This window comes from Chroicocephalus ridibundus, chromosome 1 (genome assembly GCF_963924245.1).
Source record: "Chroicocephalus ridibundus chromosome 1, bChrRid1.1, whole genome shotgun sequence".
In the NCBI taxonomy this organism is placed as follows: Eukaryota; Metazoa; Chordata; class Aves; order Charadriiformes; family Laridae; genus Chroicocephalus; species Chroicocephalus ridibundus.
In genome coordinates this window covers 26327264-26347057 of record NC_086284.1, presented here as the reverse complement: position 1 = coordinate 26347057, position 19794 = coordinate 26327264, and the positions used below count along the sequence as shown (strand labels likewise).

The 19794-nt window shown below is 46.1% G+C and overlaps 1 protein-coding gene and 1 long non-coding RNA gene across 7 annotated transcripts in view; one reads left to right on the top strand and one right to left on the bottom strand.

The window, feature by feature from the left end:
- Nucleotides 1–2569: 2569 nt before the first annotated feature.
- LOC134514355 (uncharacterized) lies at nt 2570–9187 on the bottom strand. Of its 2 annotated transcripts, none has more exons than XR_010070710.1 (4): nt 9010–9187; nt 8089–8230; nt 7590–7737; nt 2570–3343 (listed from the first exon to the last, which is right to left on the bottom strand). It is a non-coding gene; the product is annotated as an uncharacterized LOC134514355 (long non-coding RNA). The 2 variants fall into 2 exon arrangements; XR_010070709.1 differs by lacking the exon at nt 2570–3343 and adding an exon at nt 3540–4457.
- Nucleotides 9188–19794, top strand: part of SLC7A1 (solute carrier family 7 member 1) — a 54985-nt gene continuing 44378 nt past the window's right edge. Inside the window, exons 1-2 of one of the 5 annotated variants that reach the window (XM_063332096.1) lie at nt 9190–9325; nt 14489–14593. Coding sequence is in view for 1 of the 5 variants with exons in the window: in XM_063332080.1 (XP_063188150.1) it covers nt 19422–19458 (37 nt within the window). In the remaining 4 variants the exon portion in view is untranslated. Of the gene's footprint in view, nt 9326–11517; nt 11545–14488; nt 14594–19351; nt 19459–19794 lie in introns of those variants that run through there. The other 4 variants (XM_063332109.1, XM_063332087.1, XM_063332102.1 and 1 more) reach the window with 4 other exon arrangements.

The following is a 19794-nucleotide window of genomic DNA, read 5'->3' as shown; positions in this document are numbered from 1 at the left end:
CAGCAGGATGCATGACACTTTATATCCACCCATTTAAGCGGAGCCCCTGGGTTCAGAGGAATGCAAGATTCCTGTGTGGAAAAGGACAGCAAGAGAGAGGCAACATGACAATTTCTCTGTGACAAGGGCAGTCAGATTGACAGAGGAATTCCTGGGATTCATTTGCTGCTTTAGAAAGCCCTGACAGCACCATCTGAACTCAGCGCTCACAATTTGTGTTAGTTCTCCAAGCGCTCCTGGTGTAACTAGGTCTTTGGTACTTGTCGACAAGCGGGGGTAATTTGATCAGATGGCATCTGAATTAATCAGCCTCCATAAGTTTGGAAGAGGACTAGGACCACTGCTCTAAATGCATAAGTCTTTACTCAACTTCAGTTGCATGTTAGGATGCCAAGTACTTCTTTAGATTTTGTCCTAACTGGATAGCAGTTCCAGCAATGATATTGAGAGGGGCAAATCCGCATTGCTGTTGGGAGCAGGGATGTGCACAATTGATGATGAAACTCTTAGAAGAGAACCTACAGATTTTAATATATGCTAGCAGATCACCTCCATCCCAGAGCTGTGAAAAGATTGAAAATCTGGAAGTAAAGATTTTTGTTACAATTTTTTTTTTAAATTAGGGGCGGTACCACACAACCAGATGAGTAGCAGTCATGGGACTCTGATTTTAGTAGTATACAAGGTCTTAATACACCTTTTGAAGTAAAACTATACAAAGGTACGGACTTACATGAATAATGGAACACAAAGGCAATGAGTTCACAAAAGGAGGCCATTTGGTCTATTTGATTAAAGCAAATAACTTTCTAGACAAGAGAAATGCAGCATATCTAATCTACTTAAACTGCAGTAAAGTTAATGATACAGTGCTATCTTGCAAACAAGCTGAACTGAAGAAAGGGTTCCTGTACTCCCTCGTACAGGAACAAGGAAGGTGAGAAGCGGTAAGGAACTAACGAGAGGGGAAATGACGCTGACTGTGTTGAAAGAGGACTTCTGACCTGGAGGAAAGTTACTAATGGAGTTCCTTCAGGATCCATCCTGGGATCAGTTTTATTTTGGTATTTCTTTTAATGGATTTAGCACCGAAAAATAGACTGAGTTGATAAAAATTGCTTCGATCAAAATTGGAAGATACCACAACACGAACAGCTTGGACTTCCTGATGGGGATTCTTCAGTTCTATTGATTTGACTTTGTCCTGTGAAGAAAGGGACTTACTAGCTGGGAACAGTGCTTGCTATTTTTATTGCTATAGCACCAAAAGACTTAGCCACAGTTGTGTGGCATCGTGGTCGATCGGAGGTGGAAATCAACCTGTAAATACTGAAGGGGATATGAGGACTTGCAAAGCCTTGTGCAGTACAGACCAGCAGATGCTGTTTGGTACAAGTTACAAAGAGAGACAGTGAAGGGCTGCAAAGAGAGAATCATGAGGTCAACACAACAGCCTAGGAAGAGGGATATTTCTGCAGAGTTTTGGTTGGGTATGAACAGGACATGCCAGAGTTTGTCAAGGAACAAGAAAAAGGTGTTACAACAACCAAGGAATGAGACGGGAAACTAAAACATGTGTCACCGGCTTCAGTCCCTCCCAGCCACAAGAAAAAAATTTCTTAATCACCGGAGTCATTTGATCCAGGAATGCAACGAACACCCAGTCAACATCTTCCACCTTCACACCCACACACTGTAAACACTGGTGTATACTGTAAACCACAAAGCACTCTTTTCCCCTCCTGCTAGTTTCCCAGATGAGAATTTGTCAGGGTATGACTGTAGATGAGGAGGCAAACCATAACAGGAAGGACTTTCTGTTGTTTAAATAATTTCGTTCATCCTAAAACACAGTTTTGGCAAACTTATAATTCTTCCTATGCATAATTTGGGATGAAATTGATTTGGCTCTTGACATGCTCAACATGACCTGGCAATGTGTGCTCGCAGCCCAGAAAGCCAACTGCATCCTGGGCTGCATCAAAAGAAGCACGGCCAGGAGGTTCAAGGAGGTGATTCTGCCCTCTACTATGCTCTGGTGAGACTCCACCTGGAGTACTGTGTTCAGCTCTGGAGCCCTCAGTACAGGAAAGACATGGACCTGTTGCAGCGGGCCCAGAGGAGGGCCACGAAGACGATCAGGAGGGTGGAGCACCTCTCCTATGAAGACAGGCTGAGAGAGTTGGGGTTGTTCAGCCTGGAGAAGAGAAGGCTCCAGGGAGACCTTATAGCAGCCTTCCAGTACCTAAACGGGGTCTACAGGAAGGATGGAGAGGGACTCTTTACCAGGAAAGGTAGTGATACGATGAGGGGTAACAGTTTTAAACTGAAAGAGGGTAGATTTAGATTAGCAAGAAAATCAGTAAAGAAATTCTTTACGGTGAGGGTGGTGAGACACCGGCACAGGTTACCCAGAGAAGTTGTGGATGCCCCGTTCCTGGAGCTGTTCGAAGCCAGGTTGGATGGGGCTTTGGGCAACCTGGTCTAGTGGGAGATATCCCTGCCCATGGCAGGGGGCTTGGAACTAGATGATCTTTAAGGTCTCTCTTCCAACCCAAATCATTTTATGATTCCATGGTACACAGAAACAAAAAAAATATCTAGAATCTCCCTTCCACCTGTAATTCATTTGAGATACTGAAGACCCATAGATCTACCTGAGGGTGACTTGAACCAATAATTTGAATCTCAGGGCTGACCCTCACTGGAAAAATGCTTTATCTCTGAGGCTGAACTTTGGGATGCTTCTTGCCTGGCCCTACTATTCTTTACAAGGAAAAAAACCCAAACAAACAGACAGCTTCTGGCTCCCCTTGCATCTTAATGTTAAATAAATCATAGGAATTATATTTGCCCTTGTTTGCTTAAGATATTATAGGATTTAATTCTTCCATAACCCTGGGTAAGAGGTATTCCACTAACTAGGAGAAGGACAAAGGCCTGGCCAAATAGAGTGGACAAATCACAGCGTATAATTTGAGGTGGAAATTTAGATTGAAACCCATTCAATGGCTCTTCAGATGGTAAAATGAATGTTTTATCCACTTATCCATAAATCAAGACTCCGACATGTTCCCAGGAGAGGTTACATGGCCCTTCTCAGGTGTCTTTGTCTCCAGCATACAGAAGAGTGTGACAAGGCAAGTCCTGCAACAGACTGTGATGAGGGTCCTTCTCCTATGGGGCATGGCTTGTCAGGAATGAGCTGTACTTGGTGCAGGGGGAAAAATGTCTGGTCCTGTCCTGCCAATGAGTGAGCTACGTACAGGCTCAGCTACAGAAGAATGGGGTCCAGGAGGTGATCAGCTGGAGTTTCTTGCTGTGCATATGAGATGTGATGAATCTGCAAAGCATAACATGATTTACAGGATGTCAACAGTAAGACTGTGGTCAACTATGGTAAGACTATATAGTTGTATGGTTTGTAGGTCTTGAATACTTTATTTCTGAGGATTTATTTTTTACTGGTTTTAAATATGCAATTCATATTTCTCTAAAAAACAAATCAAAATTCCCTGAAAATGAAAACTAAACCACCTGTTCCGCAACACATGGAAAGTCCATTTGAATCCAGCCTGTTCCTCAACTTTTTAATAAACTTACAAAGCCAAAAGGACAACAAATGTCACAGACAGTGTGGTTTTCCCTAGAAAATTGTCTTAGCATTTCTCAGTATCCTCTGGCATGCCTGGATGTAGCCTTTTCCGTGCTTTGCCTGTGAGTGATATCATTTCACAGCTTGGAAAATGCTAAATGACTTTGCCAGAAACAATGATCTTTCAAGAGCAAAAAGTACAAAAGTCTTTTTCATCTCTGGCGCTTTCAGAGAGTACAAACCACATGAATTATACTAATAATTTCCAATAAAATCATGGCCCGCTTCCCCCCAAATAAACACAAGATTCTGGAGGAAGTCCGCTACACCCATTAAGTCCTAATGGGAAAAATAAATTAAAAAAAAGGGGAGAAGATGAATGAGAAAAATAGCGTAAGCATATTAGCAGGTGAAAGAACAACTTTGTTAAGAATGGGACTAACCCAAAGCAGTAACAGGATGTTAGCTCTGGTTATTTTAAGAAAAGATTACAGAGAAAAGGGTGGGATTGAGGGTGTTGGCTTCAGATAAAAATCATCCATAAATGAGCACAAAAAGCCTTACATTACACCACCACCTCCCACAGCTTTGGCCAACTGCATTCCAAGGCGTCTCTTTAGATTTATACTAAATGATGAAAACGCACAAGAGCACACTTCTTGCCATTTCACTGTTGTAAGTCTGGAGCGACTCCATTCTTGGCAGTCACATCTCTCCTTGTTTTCAGCATTGCAGGAACAAAATTTGGCCAAGAGGACTTTTAAATCCACCGTCTGATTCAAAGGTGACCTCTTGGCCCAGCTCTTGTTGCATCAGCTTTGTTTGATGCGCTTCCTTTGATTCCTGGGTCCCTGAACTACTGCTGAATTCATCAATGCACAAGCAGAGAAAAAAGAAATGGAATAAATCAGAAAGGATGAAACATGAGAGCATTGCTCTGGCTAAAGCGTGAAAGAAGATCTTCCCACTGAAATAGAAATACATATTTGCAATTATCCTTCAATAATTTTATTTGCCAGAGGTTGTTATTGTAAGGCTGAATAACTTGGGATGGAGCAAGTCACTCTCACCACCAGGCAAGAGGAGGAAAAGAGACAGATAAACAGATCATCAGGATTCATTTGATTTATTCTGTATATTGCAATAAGGGGCATTTTAAAACTGCTTTAGAGACTTGCCTTACCTGTCCCTAGGATACATCAGTGAACATGCTGTTAATTACAAATGTAAAGGTGACTAAAACATCTAGGTTGAGCATCACTTTTCTCAAACACAACATACGTCCCCAGATGGGACTGGGGTGGAATTCCACCCTCCAACCCATGGACTCTGCTGGTGGGCTGCAATGTTGCTTCTCTGCAACCAACATTGTGGAGCCCTCAGGACAGAGACTTCTACCATAGGTGGCAAATACTTACCTTATGCTGACTGAGGGTCACCTAGCAGGACTGCTGCCAGAGCGTATCAAGAAATGCATTTCTGAGAGAGCATCTTCCAGCTCCCAGTAAGATTCAAATGCTGTGGGAACTGGGAGGGACAACCTCACCCAGAGTAAAGATACCACCAGCATTTTGGCTCTTTGAAAGGCAGCATCTCTTTGTTCCAATGCTTTCTTCTGACACTTAGCTCCAATTTGGAAGAAGGAAAATTCAACTTGGCACACTGATCTGACACACAACCAAGAGCTCTGTTTCAGCCCCTGAACATGGGAAACGGGTGCAGCTTCCAGACCCTCCCCTCTTGCTCTGATGTTTCACCTCCAGGAAACACTTTGCACTCAACTTTGGAGGTTGCGGTGCCTTCTACTGGAGAGCAGGACCTAGCTTCTTGCTGTGACACCATGCGGTTGGCTGGTTTGTGTGTGCCCATGGAAGGGAAAAGTATTTAGCCGTTGCTGTAGCCATGAGGGTTTCCCACCCACGTGATGCTGAGAGCCCAGACTGAGGTGGTGCCTGGCATTTGTGAAGCCAAAGCTTTTGAAAAGCTCATCCGCCTCTGCATTCTTTCTGTTTTCCATGGTACACATCCTCTTACACCTTCACATTTGGCTAGATAAATTCTGCAGGGAACGTCCAACTGCTTAGTCACAGTAGGTCTGCCCACCCCGTTGCCTTTTCTATTGTGCTGTTGTGGTAGACAAGACAGTATTCATCTTTCACTGAATTTCACATGTCTAGGCCACATCTGTGCTCTTTAGTTAAACAGGACTAGGGCCATATTGACTGCTTTTATATTAGACTACTAAGTTTCCCCAAGGCAGACGATGCTTATGGAACAGAATGTTTAATGCCTACACTATTAAATCCTCTTACTGTCCAAACCAGGGTGGTCGTATGTAAACAAGGAATGGCCACAGGTTTGTGCTAACAGCTCTCGTGTCTAAGGATTATTTGGGATACTGTTAGTTGGTGTGGATGAAAACCGTGCCGTAGGCCTTTAAAAATAATTATCCAAAGGGTGATTAAGTTCCATGAATATTCCTGAGCTTTATTTAACTTACAAGTATAGACAGAGTCAATGTCACACTGTTTGTTTGGTCTCTGGCACAGTTTTGGCACTGTCTTGAACAATGCATAGGCATGCTTTGGAGGACGGTATGGGCCATGGACTGTTCTCAGTAGGTGGCTGGCACGCGGCAAGGTCTTTCTAGATTATGAGTCATCTGGTGCACTTTAGGCATCTTCCTCAGAATGAGGAAGGTTCAGGGAGGGCACTGAGGCTGATCAACAGCCTGAAATGGTTTCCATAGTAAGGATGACTAAGTTGGCTGGGACTTCTCAGACTAGAAAGGAAGATCTTCTAAAATATATATTTGATAAACACATACAAAAGCCTGTAAAACACAGAGATGGAAGTAGGGATCAATTGTTTGCTGTCTTCTCCAGTGCAAGAAAAAGAAAGCGAGTTAAGTAGCACGTTCAAAAGAAACAAAATGGTGTAGTATTTGAAGCTACATGTAGTAAAGCAGTGGAATTTCGAGTCACGGGATGCTGTAAATGCTAACATTTTGCACAAGATCAGGGGAATCTGGAGAAGTTAATGGAAAATGAAGGGCACCAACGGCTACTACATAGAAGGATACCATTTCTGTCTCAGTTGCAAAGAGAGTGTTCTAAGGAACTGTATTCATATGTTTGCTTTATCGTAGTTTCCCCACAGATCTGCTTGGACTGTTCTCAGAACAGCACATTGGTCTAGATGGACTATTGGTGTGGTCCAGGCCACCATTCTTAAGATTTATGAGTTGTGCTCCACAAATACTTGCTTTTGTGCATTGATTATAAGAGAGGCTATTATGATGTGCTCATGTGGAGATATCTGTACCATAGATGCCCAAGGTTAGGGGAGATGGATCTCTTATAGCTGTGACTGCCACTGTATCCAGATATCCCTCAGGGTTTTTAATCTGCACACAGACTACATACAGCCTGACCAGGAGACATGACCAGTCTGTGCCACGTCTGCAGCCTGTCCTTTGGGTGGAACATTTACCCACCTGGATGATCACAGCAACAAGAGCCAGGATAGCAGAGAACACAGGGAATAATGACATTCCTGGGTTCCACAGATTAAAATGAACTAGGATGGGCTGACCAGCTGCTTAATAAAAAATCAATAGCTGATTAAGGTGCAACAAATGATTTTTAAATACAGAATTTCTTAATTCTAGCAAAAAGAAGAAAAATCCCAGAACAATTGTTTGGTTGGTTTTTTGCCTGTTAATATGTACCTGGTGTTCTTGGGTACCTCAGCTTGGCATAAAAGAGGTTTTCTTTTTCCTGAACAATTTTAGGAGCCATAATCTCAGACCACCACTGCCCTTATGTATGCAACCACACCTATTAATAAGCTCAGGAGATGAACCAGGGCTCTATGACAGTGACAGGCAGAAGCAGACTGCAACATGACAGATACAGCTGTCATCTCACGTGGAGCAGCTGTTGAAGAAACACATCAGCAAAACATTGTTCGAAGGCTTTCTGTGAATGCTTACCCCAAAATGTCCTCCAGACTTCCCCAGCCTTTCCAGTGGGTAATCATTAATGAGCATGGTGCGGTCGTAATTGACAAACAATTTCTTTATTGTTTATGCCTTTGCCTGCTTATTCACTGAAGGACTGCTCTACTCTTCTGCCTTTGCTCTGGAAAAGAAAAACAATTCCTTCAGCTTTTCATTAATGTGTGTGTTTCTTAGCCTTTTTTTCAAGATTCCCCCAAGTAAGTGTATTTCTTTACGGTTAAATGTCAAAATAAGCACAGTACTGCAGCTGAGGTTTCAGCACTATTGATTACAGCTTCATAATTACTTTCAACATCCTACATACGTTTCCATTAAGATGCTCTGCAAGAAAGATACAGTTGTTTGGGGGTTTGTGTGGGTTTGGTTTTTTTTCATTAGTACCATGCAGTAGTCTCACACAACTTTTGGGATCCAGTGTAATGTCCAGATATTTTTCTAACTAGCTGCTCAGCCAGCTGTTCCCCACACTTACTTGGTTTTCTTTCCTAAACTGTCACTCTCCTTCTTTCTAGAATTCCACTTTATTTTGGACAGTTTCTTCAAGATCCATGGTCATATGCTGTTCCATCCTGCAGCACACTTGTAGCTTTTCCCATCGTGGTCTTACCATGGACCTTATGAATGGTAACAGAAACAGGATTTAACCAAGCCCTGCACAGACCCCATGCTGTTCCCCTTCCAACATCCACAGCTTTTCTTGGCCGTTTGCCCCCGTTTTGGGGACGGCTATGGCAATTTCATCCACAGCTGGGGGCATGGTGCTTCGTGGGAGGCAATGTCAAAAGCCTAATCCAAGTTCACCAGTGCCCACCTTTATCTACTGAATGGAATTATAGAATGGTTTGGGTTGGAAGGAACATTAAAGATCATCTAGTTCCAAACCCGATTCCGTAGGCAGGTTCACCTTCCACTAGACCAGGCTGCTCAAAGCCTCATCCAGCCTGGCCTTGAACACTTCCAGGGATGGGGCATCCACAACCTCCCTGGGCAACCTGTTCCAGTGCCTCACCACCATCACAGTAAAGAATTTCTTCCTAATATCCAATCTAAACCTCCCCTGGTGCAACTTGAGGCTGCCTCCTCTTGTCCTATCGCCTGTTACTTGGGAGAAGAGACCGACACCCCCTGGTTACCCCCTCCTTTCAGGTAGTTGCAGAGAGCGATAAGGTCTCCCCTCAGCCTCCTTTTCTCCAGGCTGAACAACCCCAGCTCCATCAGCTGCTCCTCATAAGACTTGTGCTCCAGACCCCTCACCAGCTTCGGTTCTCTGGACCCGCTCCGGCACCTCAATGTCTTTTTTGTGGTGAGGGGCCCAAAACTGGACACAGTACTGGAGGTGGGGCCTCACCAGTGCCGAGTACAGGGGGACGATCACTTCCCCAGTCCTGCTCACCTCACTGCTCCCGATACAGGCCAGGATGCTGTTGGCCGCCTTGGCCATCCCCGCGGTTCTCTGGTGATGCGCTTTCCCCCGGGGGCTGCCGGCCTCCCCCAGGCCCGGCCTCCCCGCGTCACCCCCGGCCTTACCTACGGCCCATCCCGGCCACCGGAAGGGCATCGCCCGCCGCCCGCCTCCCCATTCATTGAGGGGCGGAGGCGGGGCCCGGCGGGCCGCGCCGGAGGTGTAAAGCGGCGGCGGGGGAGCGGCGGGGCTGCCTCGCCTCGCCCCTGAGCCCGCCGGCGCTGGGCTGCCCCTCGGCGGGGCGCGGGTGAGTGCGGGGCGGCGGCCGGGAGCGGGAGCGGGAGCGGGGCCGGGCGGGAGGCGGCGGCGGCCGCTGCGGCCCTGCGCGGGGCGTCCATTTTTGTATGCGGCGGGCTGCCGGGGCTGGATCGTCTCCCCTCCCGCCAAAACAGCCGCCTCCCTCCATTTTCTCTCCGTGGCTTCCTTGCGGCCGCCGTCCCCGGCAGGTCCTTCCCGGAGTGCTGCCGGGAGCCTTCCCCCGCCACCTCCCCGCGCTGGCGGGGCCGTCTCCAGCCCCTTTGCTGAAGGAGGGATCCCCCAAAACGCCGGGGCCGCCCGGCGGGAAGGGCCTTGGTTGGGTGCAGGGATGGGGCCTGCCGTCATCGGCGGCCGCAGCCCGTGTCCCTGAGCCGGCCGAGGTGGGCATCGCCGCCTCTAGCCACGCTTTCCCACTCCCAGGGCAAGCGACAAGCCAGGGCACAGATGGGAAACTCACCCAAGTGTGTGTGTGTGTGTTCCCCAGTTAATGGGTTCCGTGCTTATTTTTGCTTGGCGACACGAGCAGTGCCGTGGAGAGAGTGCCTTGCCGGGAGGTGAAGGCCCAGGTGTCAAGGACAAACCCTGGGCTGCTTCCCGGGCAGTCTTTTCGTGTCTGAGATAATTCCCAAGCGACTGGCCTGCTGTGCCTGGCTTTTTCCCTCAAACTGCAAAGGAGGCTGAAAATTTAACGAAAATGGCAGGTATTGCTTGTAGTGCCCATGTCAGCCCCGTACCCTGCTGGTTGCTGCTGTTCCTGAACCTGTTCTGAGGCTGGGGGACTTGTTTACATGTTGTTTGTCAGCATTTCACAGGCAGCTGGCCTGACTAGCAGATGGATTTCTTCTTTTTTGCATATGTATGTGTGAATGTTTGTGGCTGATAGGGCTGGGGGGGGAAACACTGGAAAACCTTAAGATGGATTTTATGAAGTTGGACAGAAAGATTGGTACTATGTACAGAAATGCTATTTAGTTGTGTTGTCAGCTGCTAGAAGACGTAGTTTTGGAGCAGGGTGTTGTCGTTGCAGGTGCTGTTGCAGCTCTAAAGAGTTCACGGGCTGCAGATCAGGGCAGAAGAGCTGAGGTGGTCATGGCACTGCAGTTTCATGAGTTAACTATCTCTTAGCTGAGTGGTTGTTTTGCCACCTGCCTGTGGCACGTGTGGTCATTTACAACTGTTAACTTCGGGCTTTATCAGCAACCTTGTGGTGATGTCCAACATCAGGTGAACCAGTGGACACCCTGCTTCCCTCTGCCCACCGCTGTGGGCTCCTCTAAGCCGTGGGGGCAAGTGGGGAAGACGTGGTCATGCGTGTAGGTGTCGCATGGGACCCTCTGCAGTGGGACAGCTCTGCCTCTTGAAGCTCTTAGCTCAGTGATGCTTGGCTGTCTGCTGCCTCCAAGTTAGAGGCAAATACAATGAATGCTTGGAGGGAACAGGCAGCAGCTTGTATTTCTGGTCAGGTGCTCTGTGGACTTTTGTTGCCTTCAGCAGTCAACTGAAATGTCTTTTAGATGGGATTTCCATATAATGGAAAAGAGGAGGGACTCTGTAATTGCACAGGCTGCATAGCTGTAAGTGTCAGCCCTGGCACAAAGAAGGAGCAAGCTCGTTGATTGCCACAGCTCTTGAAAGTTACTTTGCTTTCAAGTATTTTCAGTATTTTGCATTTGAGCATCCTGAAGGGGCACCTTAACTGTGCTCCACCGCATGCATGCTTTAGGTAGTCAGACTGGCTTTGAAATAAACCCGTTTCCTGAGCAGGAGGACTACCGGATGCTTTATGCTGTTTTCCTGGGATATGTAGAGTTTTGAGCCTTGCTGCTCGTAGGCTTCAGCTTATCAGTGAGGAGACGTGTTCAGAAGGCACTCCTTGTTTTGGGTGGGCTGTAACGGAAACCTGAGGCTAGCTAGGCTTCTAATTCAAGCAGCTCAGTTGTGAGTGTGGGTGAGATGTGTGATTGCACATACGCGATACACTCTTCACTCCACGTGGAGAGAGATTTGCTATACAGAAGGAATTAACTTGGACAAAAGAGGGAACGTGAAACTCTTCCTCTAATCTAACCAGCTGTCAGAGTAACCAGCTCTCAGCTGCATTTTTGTTGACATCTTTGAAATTCCCTCTTTTTTTTTTTTCCCCTTTTTTTTTCTTTTTTACTTTTTCTTTTTCCTGTGCAGCATACTGCCAGATCTGCCAGATTTCAGGTAAGGTTCATCCCTGTACTGTGTTGTGGCTGAGCTCTGTGTCTCTGTTTTAGGTGATGTGACATGTGAGCGAGGGTTGATGTGTGCCAGTCTAGCTGGCGTTGAGCGCAGCTGATGGGCTGATTTGTGCAAGAGGGAGGGCAAAAAGGGGTGGTGGTCATTGCTTAGTGTCCGATGTGAAAGAAGACAGGGAGAAATATGGTTTGGGTGAAGGAGGGCAGGGATCTTGTTGCAATTACTGCCTCTCATTAACCTGTCATGGTAGTAGACTTCAGCGGCCTTTCAGAAATGTCACTTCCAGTTGTATCCCAGCTTTCAGAGTGTAGAAAATAATATGGTGCTTTTGCTTCTCTTCTCTTGGCCTGTATCAACAATGTCAGAAGTTCAACCCCAAGCAGTGTGTGGCAGGAGGAAGAGAGGGTGATTTACTTTGGCTGCAGATGTGGCCGGTGGATGCTGGCTTCGTCCTTGTGATGTTTATTTGCTGAGCCACGGTGGTGCCAAAGGGCAGATGGGGATGTGGCAGAGCCCCTTTGCTGCTCCTGAAGGGTGAGCTAAGAAGTCCTGTTGACTTAACCAAATATTTGGAGAAACTAGTGGCATTACCCAGCAGAACCATGAGGCTAGGTGTTATGGAGAAGTAGTTCAGCGGTTCTGGGCAGAGTTGGTTGGGGTCAGCTCCAGTCAATACCTACTCAGAGTTAGTAACCCAAGGTGAATCTTCCCTTGTGTTTGGCAGTATCCTAGGGTTTTTTCTGTTACCTGCTATGTTCTCATCCTTCATTATTCTAGGGCCAAAACCCTCGCAAATCTGTTATGTGCTGAATGGTGTTGAAGATGGTGTTCATCTGGCCAAATGTAGTCATCTACACCCAAGGTAGTCAGCCCCAGCTCCCGTTACGGTCAGCAAGGGAGAGGGTGGACATTCCTGCGTTGTGATTCATCTCAGCCCAGTAAGCTGAAGCAGATGAGTTGTGAGATGAAAGCTGCTTTCCACTGACTATAAAAGGAGGCATTGGGAGATTAGCTTGGATGTAAAAGTCTGCACTGTAAATGTCTTAAGTGTTTATCTCAATGAACTTGTGAGGTTCTTTGGTTCTTCAGTGACTTTGGGAAGAGTCGTGGCTGTTTGCACTACGGCTGGGTTTGTTCTGGTATTTGAGCACTCCTTCCTTAGTGCCGTTGTTGCAATGTCACTGGCTGCTTAAACCTACCAAAAAAAAAAAAAAGGAAGAAAAAAGAAAGAAAAAGGCATAGCTGAATCTGTTGGTCAAACAAAACCTGGGGGCTATCACCTGCCTATGACAGGACCACTGGTTGCAGCATTCCTGATCGCTGCCTGTGGTTCGTGAGCGGTTTGGGGGCGTCAGGGATCAGGAGCTGGGGCTCCCACCTTCCCCCTGTGGTTTGTAGAGACTGCCCACTCACCCTGGCAGCACTGGCCAGAGCTGCCTTCCCTCAGTGGTGGGTCAGCAGCTGGTGCCCTTGCCAGGGTCGCTAACTCTGCTGGAGACCACCAAGGTGGTGGGTCATAAATTCTGTGGATGGTATTTGGTACAGAAGTGCCTTATTTCAGAGTTTCCAAAATGAAATACTGTGAGATTTTTCGTTCCAAGTACATTTTTGAGTTTCTGGGTTTTTTACTCAAGTGAAAACCAGTTCAGAAAACTTTATTTTCGTAGAGGTGCAGTTTTTGTGTGTTCAGGAGTTGCAGTAACTGCTATAGGAAAAAATGCGCTACTAGATTTTCACCAAGGAGGGTTCCTTATGAAATTTTCCTGTTAATCTAACCAGTGCCTGCGATGCTGTGTCTTGACCTCTTTTCTGAGAAATCAGTGTGATTGCTATATTTACTAAAATACCAAATTCATTACTATCTACTTAATTGTAGTATTTAGCTTCATATTTTCTTACACCTCTTTCTCCTGCCTTTTTCTGAGATGAGGAATAACTCTTGGGTTCCCTTTCACCAGTCTTCCAGACAAATATCCCAGCTGTCTCTTCTGAGCTGTACAGATTTCGCAATTCACTCTTACCTCACTATTTTCCGCATCCGTGTTATTTGTTTGTATCTTTCCTTGTACGTCTTATTTGCTCATTTAATTTTTAAATTACAAGGATGAGGATTTTACTTAGTAACCTCTTTTTGAGGACTTGCAATTAATTACTGCCCTTATTTACTGAGCGAACTATGCTTTTCTTGAAACTTAGTGGTTATTTGACAGTCATACGCTTCTGAAAGTTTATTACAAGCTACTCAGGAGCTCTTAAAAAAAAAAAAAAATGAACAATGAGCTTTTTATTTAACTAGGGTTTGTCCCTGGTAGTGATTCAGGCAGATGGTTAAAATCCCCTGTACCAGATCATTTATTTATTCCTGGAAGCTGTTCTGTCAAATGAGGAGGTGTTCTCAAAATAAATAGCTGTGTGTGCCATGACCCATATTATTCCTGGCTGTGTGTGAGCCTGCCTGTCTTACATTGCCAGGTATTTTAATATAGGTGAGAAAAACTGATTTGTAGGGTGGATGCACATCATCGCTGGCCGCAGTTGTGCCTACTGAGAAGTTTGCTGCTGGCAGCTGCTCGCTGGCATCCCAGCGGCAGAGGCAATTGCTGCTTCAGTTTTCTGGCTGATGTGCTTGAGACAGCTCTCCTCTGACTTGTTTCAGTTCAAAAGAGGCTGGGTGGCACAGGCTGCTGCAGTGGTAGGTCTTTGCTAATTTGAGTTAGCAGCTAGGTTACATCTTCAAAGTTTCAGCTAGCAAAGTAAATACTGTGGCGTGTCTCCAGAAAATATTTGCTAACTCCAGTTAGCAGTGTTTGAGTGAAGTGATCCAGGATGCTGCACAGATAGCTCAGTGCACAGAGCAGAGAGGATGATGGTGTCAGGGAGGCAGAAGGCAGTGGTAGTACTAAGCATCTGGTGACATTTACTTCTGCAGCTGGTGTACTTGAAGCTATAAGAAAACCAGTGTGTATGCTGATACGGTGCTGCTCTGCGTGTCTGCAGTGGATCACGTCGGTTCAGTGGTTTGATTAAACCAAAGGTGAGTTTGCTTTGGCTGTGGGGTGTTTGTGGGGTGTGGTTTAGTGCCATTTTCCATTGCTATAAAAGCAATACCATGCAAAATCGCCTCTTAATGTTAGAGTAAAGCATGCTGATATCAGGGCTTGGGAGAACTTGCTTCCAAAGGATCCACGTGCCCAGACTGCCTCTGTAGTGGGGCTAGGAGGTGGTGTAACTCTGTGGATAGCAGGGGAACAGAAGGCCCTCCTGTGAAATCTGGAGTCAGTAAGCAAAACCAATTCTGCAAAATAAGAAAGGAGGGGGAAAAAATATACAAGCTATAAACAATAACAAAATCAGACCACTGGTAATGCTGGTAGTGGTTTCATTTGGGAATGCTGATGTGGGAGGTTTATTCGTATGTATATGTGGCAGGAGTAAACTTACTGTGCAAGAAATTACTGTGATTTGGTAAATTAACTGTTTCCCTAAGCTGAAGAAGAGCTTACCTTCATCGGGTGAAAGATTCTTAAAATAAACTTGTTGGAAAAACTGTTGTTGAATTTGTAGAACTAGGTTATTTTGTTGAGGTGACTCTTATAAAGCAGTTTTCAGCTAGGAAAGTAAATAATGTGGTGTATCTTTAGAAAATATTCCAGAGGGGATTAGTTGGCTTGGGTAACCAGAGCATAGTCTTTCATCTGTAGGCTGCTGATTAAACTGCACTCGGGGTTGCACACTACCTGACAGATGTTTGATGACCCAAGTGAGATAATTCCCAAGCAAAGGATGCTGCTGCATGCTGTGCCATTTGTTTTTTTTCCTTCCAAAAAGTTCACAAAACAGGGTGACCTGTAACATATGTGTGGCGAAGATTTTTATTCTTTGTGCTTTGCAGTGACAGCCTGTGCATCAGACTGGTTTGTGTGCTTATAGCTTCTGAACACTGAGAGCAGGCCATTAAGAAAAATGCAGCAAAACCAACCCCTCCTCTTTCTTGCTTTGCTTGGAGCAGCAGCCAAAGGTTTTTTCTGAAAGTTATTTGCAATAAGAATCATGTAGCTATTAAGAGATATTGACAATGAATGTCTAATAATTGTCACTGTAGGAAAAAAGTCATGTAGTTGAGGATCTGACTAACTTGTCAGTGCCGTTTTAGCAACCCATTGAATAAAGGCATGTGGATGCTGTATAGAAAGGAAGTGATCAAAACAGGTGTTTAAAAGGCTGTCTTCTAATCACTACCTGAATGTGGCTGATACAGGTTTGAAGCGCAAAAGTGCCATACCACTGCATATCCACCCATGCTGACCACGGGTACATTAGGCAAGACCTTTCTGGCTGTGCAAGCTGCTGGAAGAAAGGAGCAAAATGTTCTGGCACACCGAGCAAGAAGAAAGTGCAACACCCAAAAGCCGTCAGCTGAATGATGGATTAGGGTGGAGGTGCCACATCTTGGAGCAGAAGAACAATAGGTGTTTGTTGCGATTTTTGGAAATAAGAATTTCTGTGAGATTGAAGTGGGAATTTGGCCTTTAGCATCTTTTCAATTCAGGAAAGGTACCAACACAAGCAGTAGAATGAAAAGCATAACAGTTAAGTAATTGGAGAAGAGCAGAAGCAAAACACTTATGCTTTGCTCTGAAGGTGCTGGGATCAGTGCTCGGTCCTGAAACCCAAAGGTTTGTCTAGAAAACTCTCTTATTTTTGAGGAATGCAAGTGTTAGGAGGAGCCACTGTCCTTGTGAGGGAAGTGGACTTCTGAGTTGCTAAAGCCCCAAAGATCGTTCAGAGACTTCTACATCTTTTTATTAACTGCCCACAGAAAGACAGGTCAAACTCCATTGAGGTATTTTTTTCTTCTGCTGTTGCTAGGTTCAGTCTGCTCTCTGTCTTGAGGAGCAGTCTGAGTTCCTGGTGGGGTTTTCGTAGCTGTCTGCTAGAGCCCTGCATTAGCTAAGGAAGTCAGGCATCTCTGGAGGGTTATTCCTCCCATCTCTCCTCTGAGGGGACAAATTTATAGTTGGAGGTGCCTGTCTCTGCCTGCTGGTTACAGAGAGGTGCAAGATACCCTAAGCCCAAACATCTGTTTTGGAGTTGGCTAAAGCTAGTTGACAAGAATCCTACCCCTCATAACCTGGTCAGCATGTGAAGAAACACAAGAATGTCCTTCAAGGAATCTTGTGTAAGTGATGAAGCCACTTACATTTGTTGTGCTTTGGCTGCTCCAGATAAACCATCACAGATGTTAGAGTACTTTGAACCTGCTTTTTCCTTCAAAGGAAATACCTGGAGAGCAGAACAGCGTGGTGCAGGGCACCATCAAAAGCATAATAGCAGCTCTTTGCTTTTCATGCTGCTGTTCAGACCCTTGGGGGAAAGTGCTAATTGTCACTTGTTTCATAGTTATTTTGCTTTAAAATCACCCGTATCTTTTTTTTTTCCCAAGTCCCAGTGCAGTGGAACTAAGGAGAATATTTACAGCCAGTAGTTTCTTTCCTTCCTGCTGTCGCTTGAAGAGCCTAGCAGCAGCAGAGCTTATTATGCTTCAAAGTTTCTTGTTCTAGATAAGTGACATGGTGGCACTGTACATGCTCAGAGAAGTAGGTTGAAATGTATAATGCAACACCTCTTGGAGATTGTCGTATTTAGGTCTCTCTGTGTACCCCCTCAGCCCTATAGTTATAATTAAGGGTGATTTCCTTTGATATCGGAATGATGATGTGGAAAAATAGAATAAGGTTTTTAAAACGTATTAGCAGACTCAATGGTATTAGTAATTTTTATCTCAATAAAAAATGCTGCACACTTTCTCCAAACGTGATACACTTGCTGATAGCGACACAATAATTTTTAAGGGTAGCTGTATAACTTCCCTTGACAGGACTACATACTGAGTGGCTTCACTTGTCCCTGTCACCAGGTTACAGGTTTTGGGGCAGACCAGGCTTCTGTATGGGGATGTTGTGAGGCAGGGAGGTGCAGCTGTCAATTCCAATAAAATCAGAAATCCGAGTAAGATTTTAGCCTACAAATTGTTCAACTGCCAGGCTGATGGGGTCAAATGACAAGTATACGGCAAATCTTTTTGCTCATTGGAGTTAATCTTTTCTGTAAGTTGACTTGTGCTTCTGAGGGAGCAAGAACAAGCTCCCTTCCTGGAGACGCGTGGGTTGTGAGAGCTGGCTTTCTGCCACACAGAAGGCAAAATAAACTGTAAATCTGACTACAAGGTAGTGCCTCTCGTGCAAAATAGGGGGCTGAGTCCACACTATTTTGCAGTGTCCTCGTGGCCGGTCTCCGGCCAAATCTACCAACCTTTTGCATTTCTTACCTGCTGGTACCTCTGCATCGTCCCCACTCTTGCTGCTTCCCCAGCTTCACATGAGGACTGTGCCTTCCTCAGCATCCCTTAATGATGGTTACGAACTTTCTGCCTGAATCCCTCTTTGGGCTGGCCAGTGTGGAGCCCCCATGTTGAGGGGGTGCAGGATCCCTCTGCGTGGCATCGTCAGCAGTGAGACCTGAAAAGCGTGGTTTGTGGTCTGGCTCTTGGTTCGGCTGGCGTGTGTCATCTTTTGCGGGGCTGGGAGAGGAAATCCCAAACTCCAGCAAGTCTTGATTCAGTCCCAGGCAGGAATGGGAAGCCTTTTGTCATACTTTGAGAAAGGATCTGGGGTAAATATGAAATGGACTGTGCTTGGACATCTCTTTTCCCCAAGCCTTTCCCCTCTATGTTTGGTTTAGGTGGAAGCAAAGCCCCCCTTAGACAGCAGCCTCTTTGGCCACACTGACTTAACTCTGAGCACTACCTGCTGCCCATGTTTCTGACATTGCAACCTTCCCATTGCCCCCATGTGCTGCAACAAATCGTGGGGGACAGGAGGTTCTGCTGGTCCTGTAGCAGACCTGGGGGTCCAGCCCAGGCATCGACTTCTCCTCTTCCCTGTTGCAGCACAGCCGTCGGGGAGCAGGGGGCAGCTGAATGGTGAGCTCGTGGCTAAAAAAAGAGTGTTTACCCAAAGCAAACAAACTGCACATCTACCTTGCTGTGAAACTTAATTCCGCATCAGTGTTGTACTTCCTTTCTGATAAGATTTATTTAGGTAGAACATATCAAAACTGGGCTCTGATATTTCTGTGTGAAAACAGAAGTGGTTGGTTACCCCATCATCAGACTGGTCAGACATCACCCTTGTATCATTTGCCATGCTCTGTACTTATTGTAGGCTTAAATGCCTAAAATAGATGCAGTTTTCAGAGGCATTTTGTTGTAAATCCATCAGTGCTTGGGATCGGCGAAGTCTTTGCAGTGACAGTTTGTGGGATTATTTGCAAAACGCTTCTGAAACTGAATTTTTTTTCCCCACAATCAGATCAGTAATCCCATTTCATATGCCTTTTTTTATTAGTTGAGTTCTCCTGCCCTTTTGAATAGGGAGTTTTACTAGCTCTGGTGGTGTATGGAATTGAAGAACTGCAGAGCCAGGCAGGATTGGGTCAAACACCGAGACGAAAGTGGGCGACTTTTGCAGTGTGAAGTTTTAACAGCAAGTGGGCAAGCACGTGGGCGAAGCTGCCATGGAAACTGCTTGTAGTGTTTGCAAAAAAGACCAAACTCTGCATTGCTGCTATTTCTAACTACCAGTCTGCTTTTAGCCGCCCTCTCTGCTTGTGATGGCTGGGAATGTTGCAGAGGGCAGCTGCCTGGAAGGGAAGGAAGGTGGGAAGATGATGCAATGTGAGTAGCTTGTTGCAAGCCTGGAGGCAGCACTGGCCAGGCTGGGAGAGCCAGGGTGGCCAGTCATGGCTGGGATGGTTTGATCTCAGGTGAGAAGTGTGTGTCTCCTGCCCCGCCATGGTGAGGGATGGCCGAAGGCGCGTGGCTTCCTCGCAGGCCGGGAGGTGAGTCTGGTGTCCATCAGCTCTGAGCATGCTGGCTGCACTCCCAGAGTGGGGTTACCCCCTGCCTCAAATGTGGCTGCACCCTCAGCAAGTTTGCTGATGACACCAAGCTGGGTGGGGTGGCTGACACACCGGAAGGCTGTGCCGCCATACAGAGAGACCTGGACAGGTTGGAGATCTGGGCAGAGAGAAACCTTATGAAGTTCAACAAGGGCAAGTGTAGGGTGCTGCACCTGGGGAGGAACAACCCCATGCACCAGTACAGGTTGGGTGCTGACCTGCTGGAGAGCAGCTCTGTGGAAAGAGACCTGGGAGTCCTGGTGGACAACAGGATGA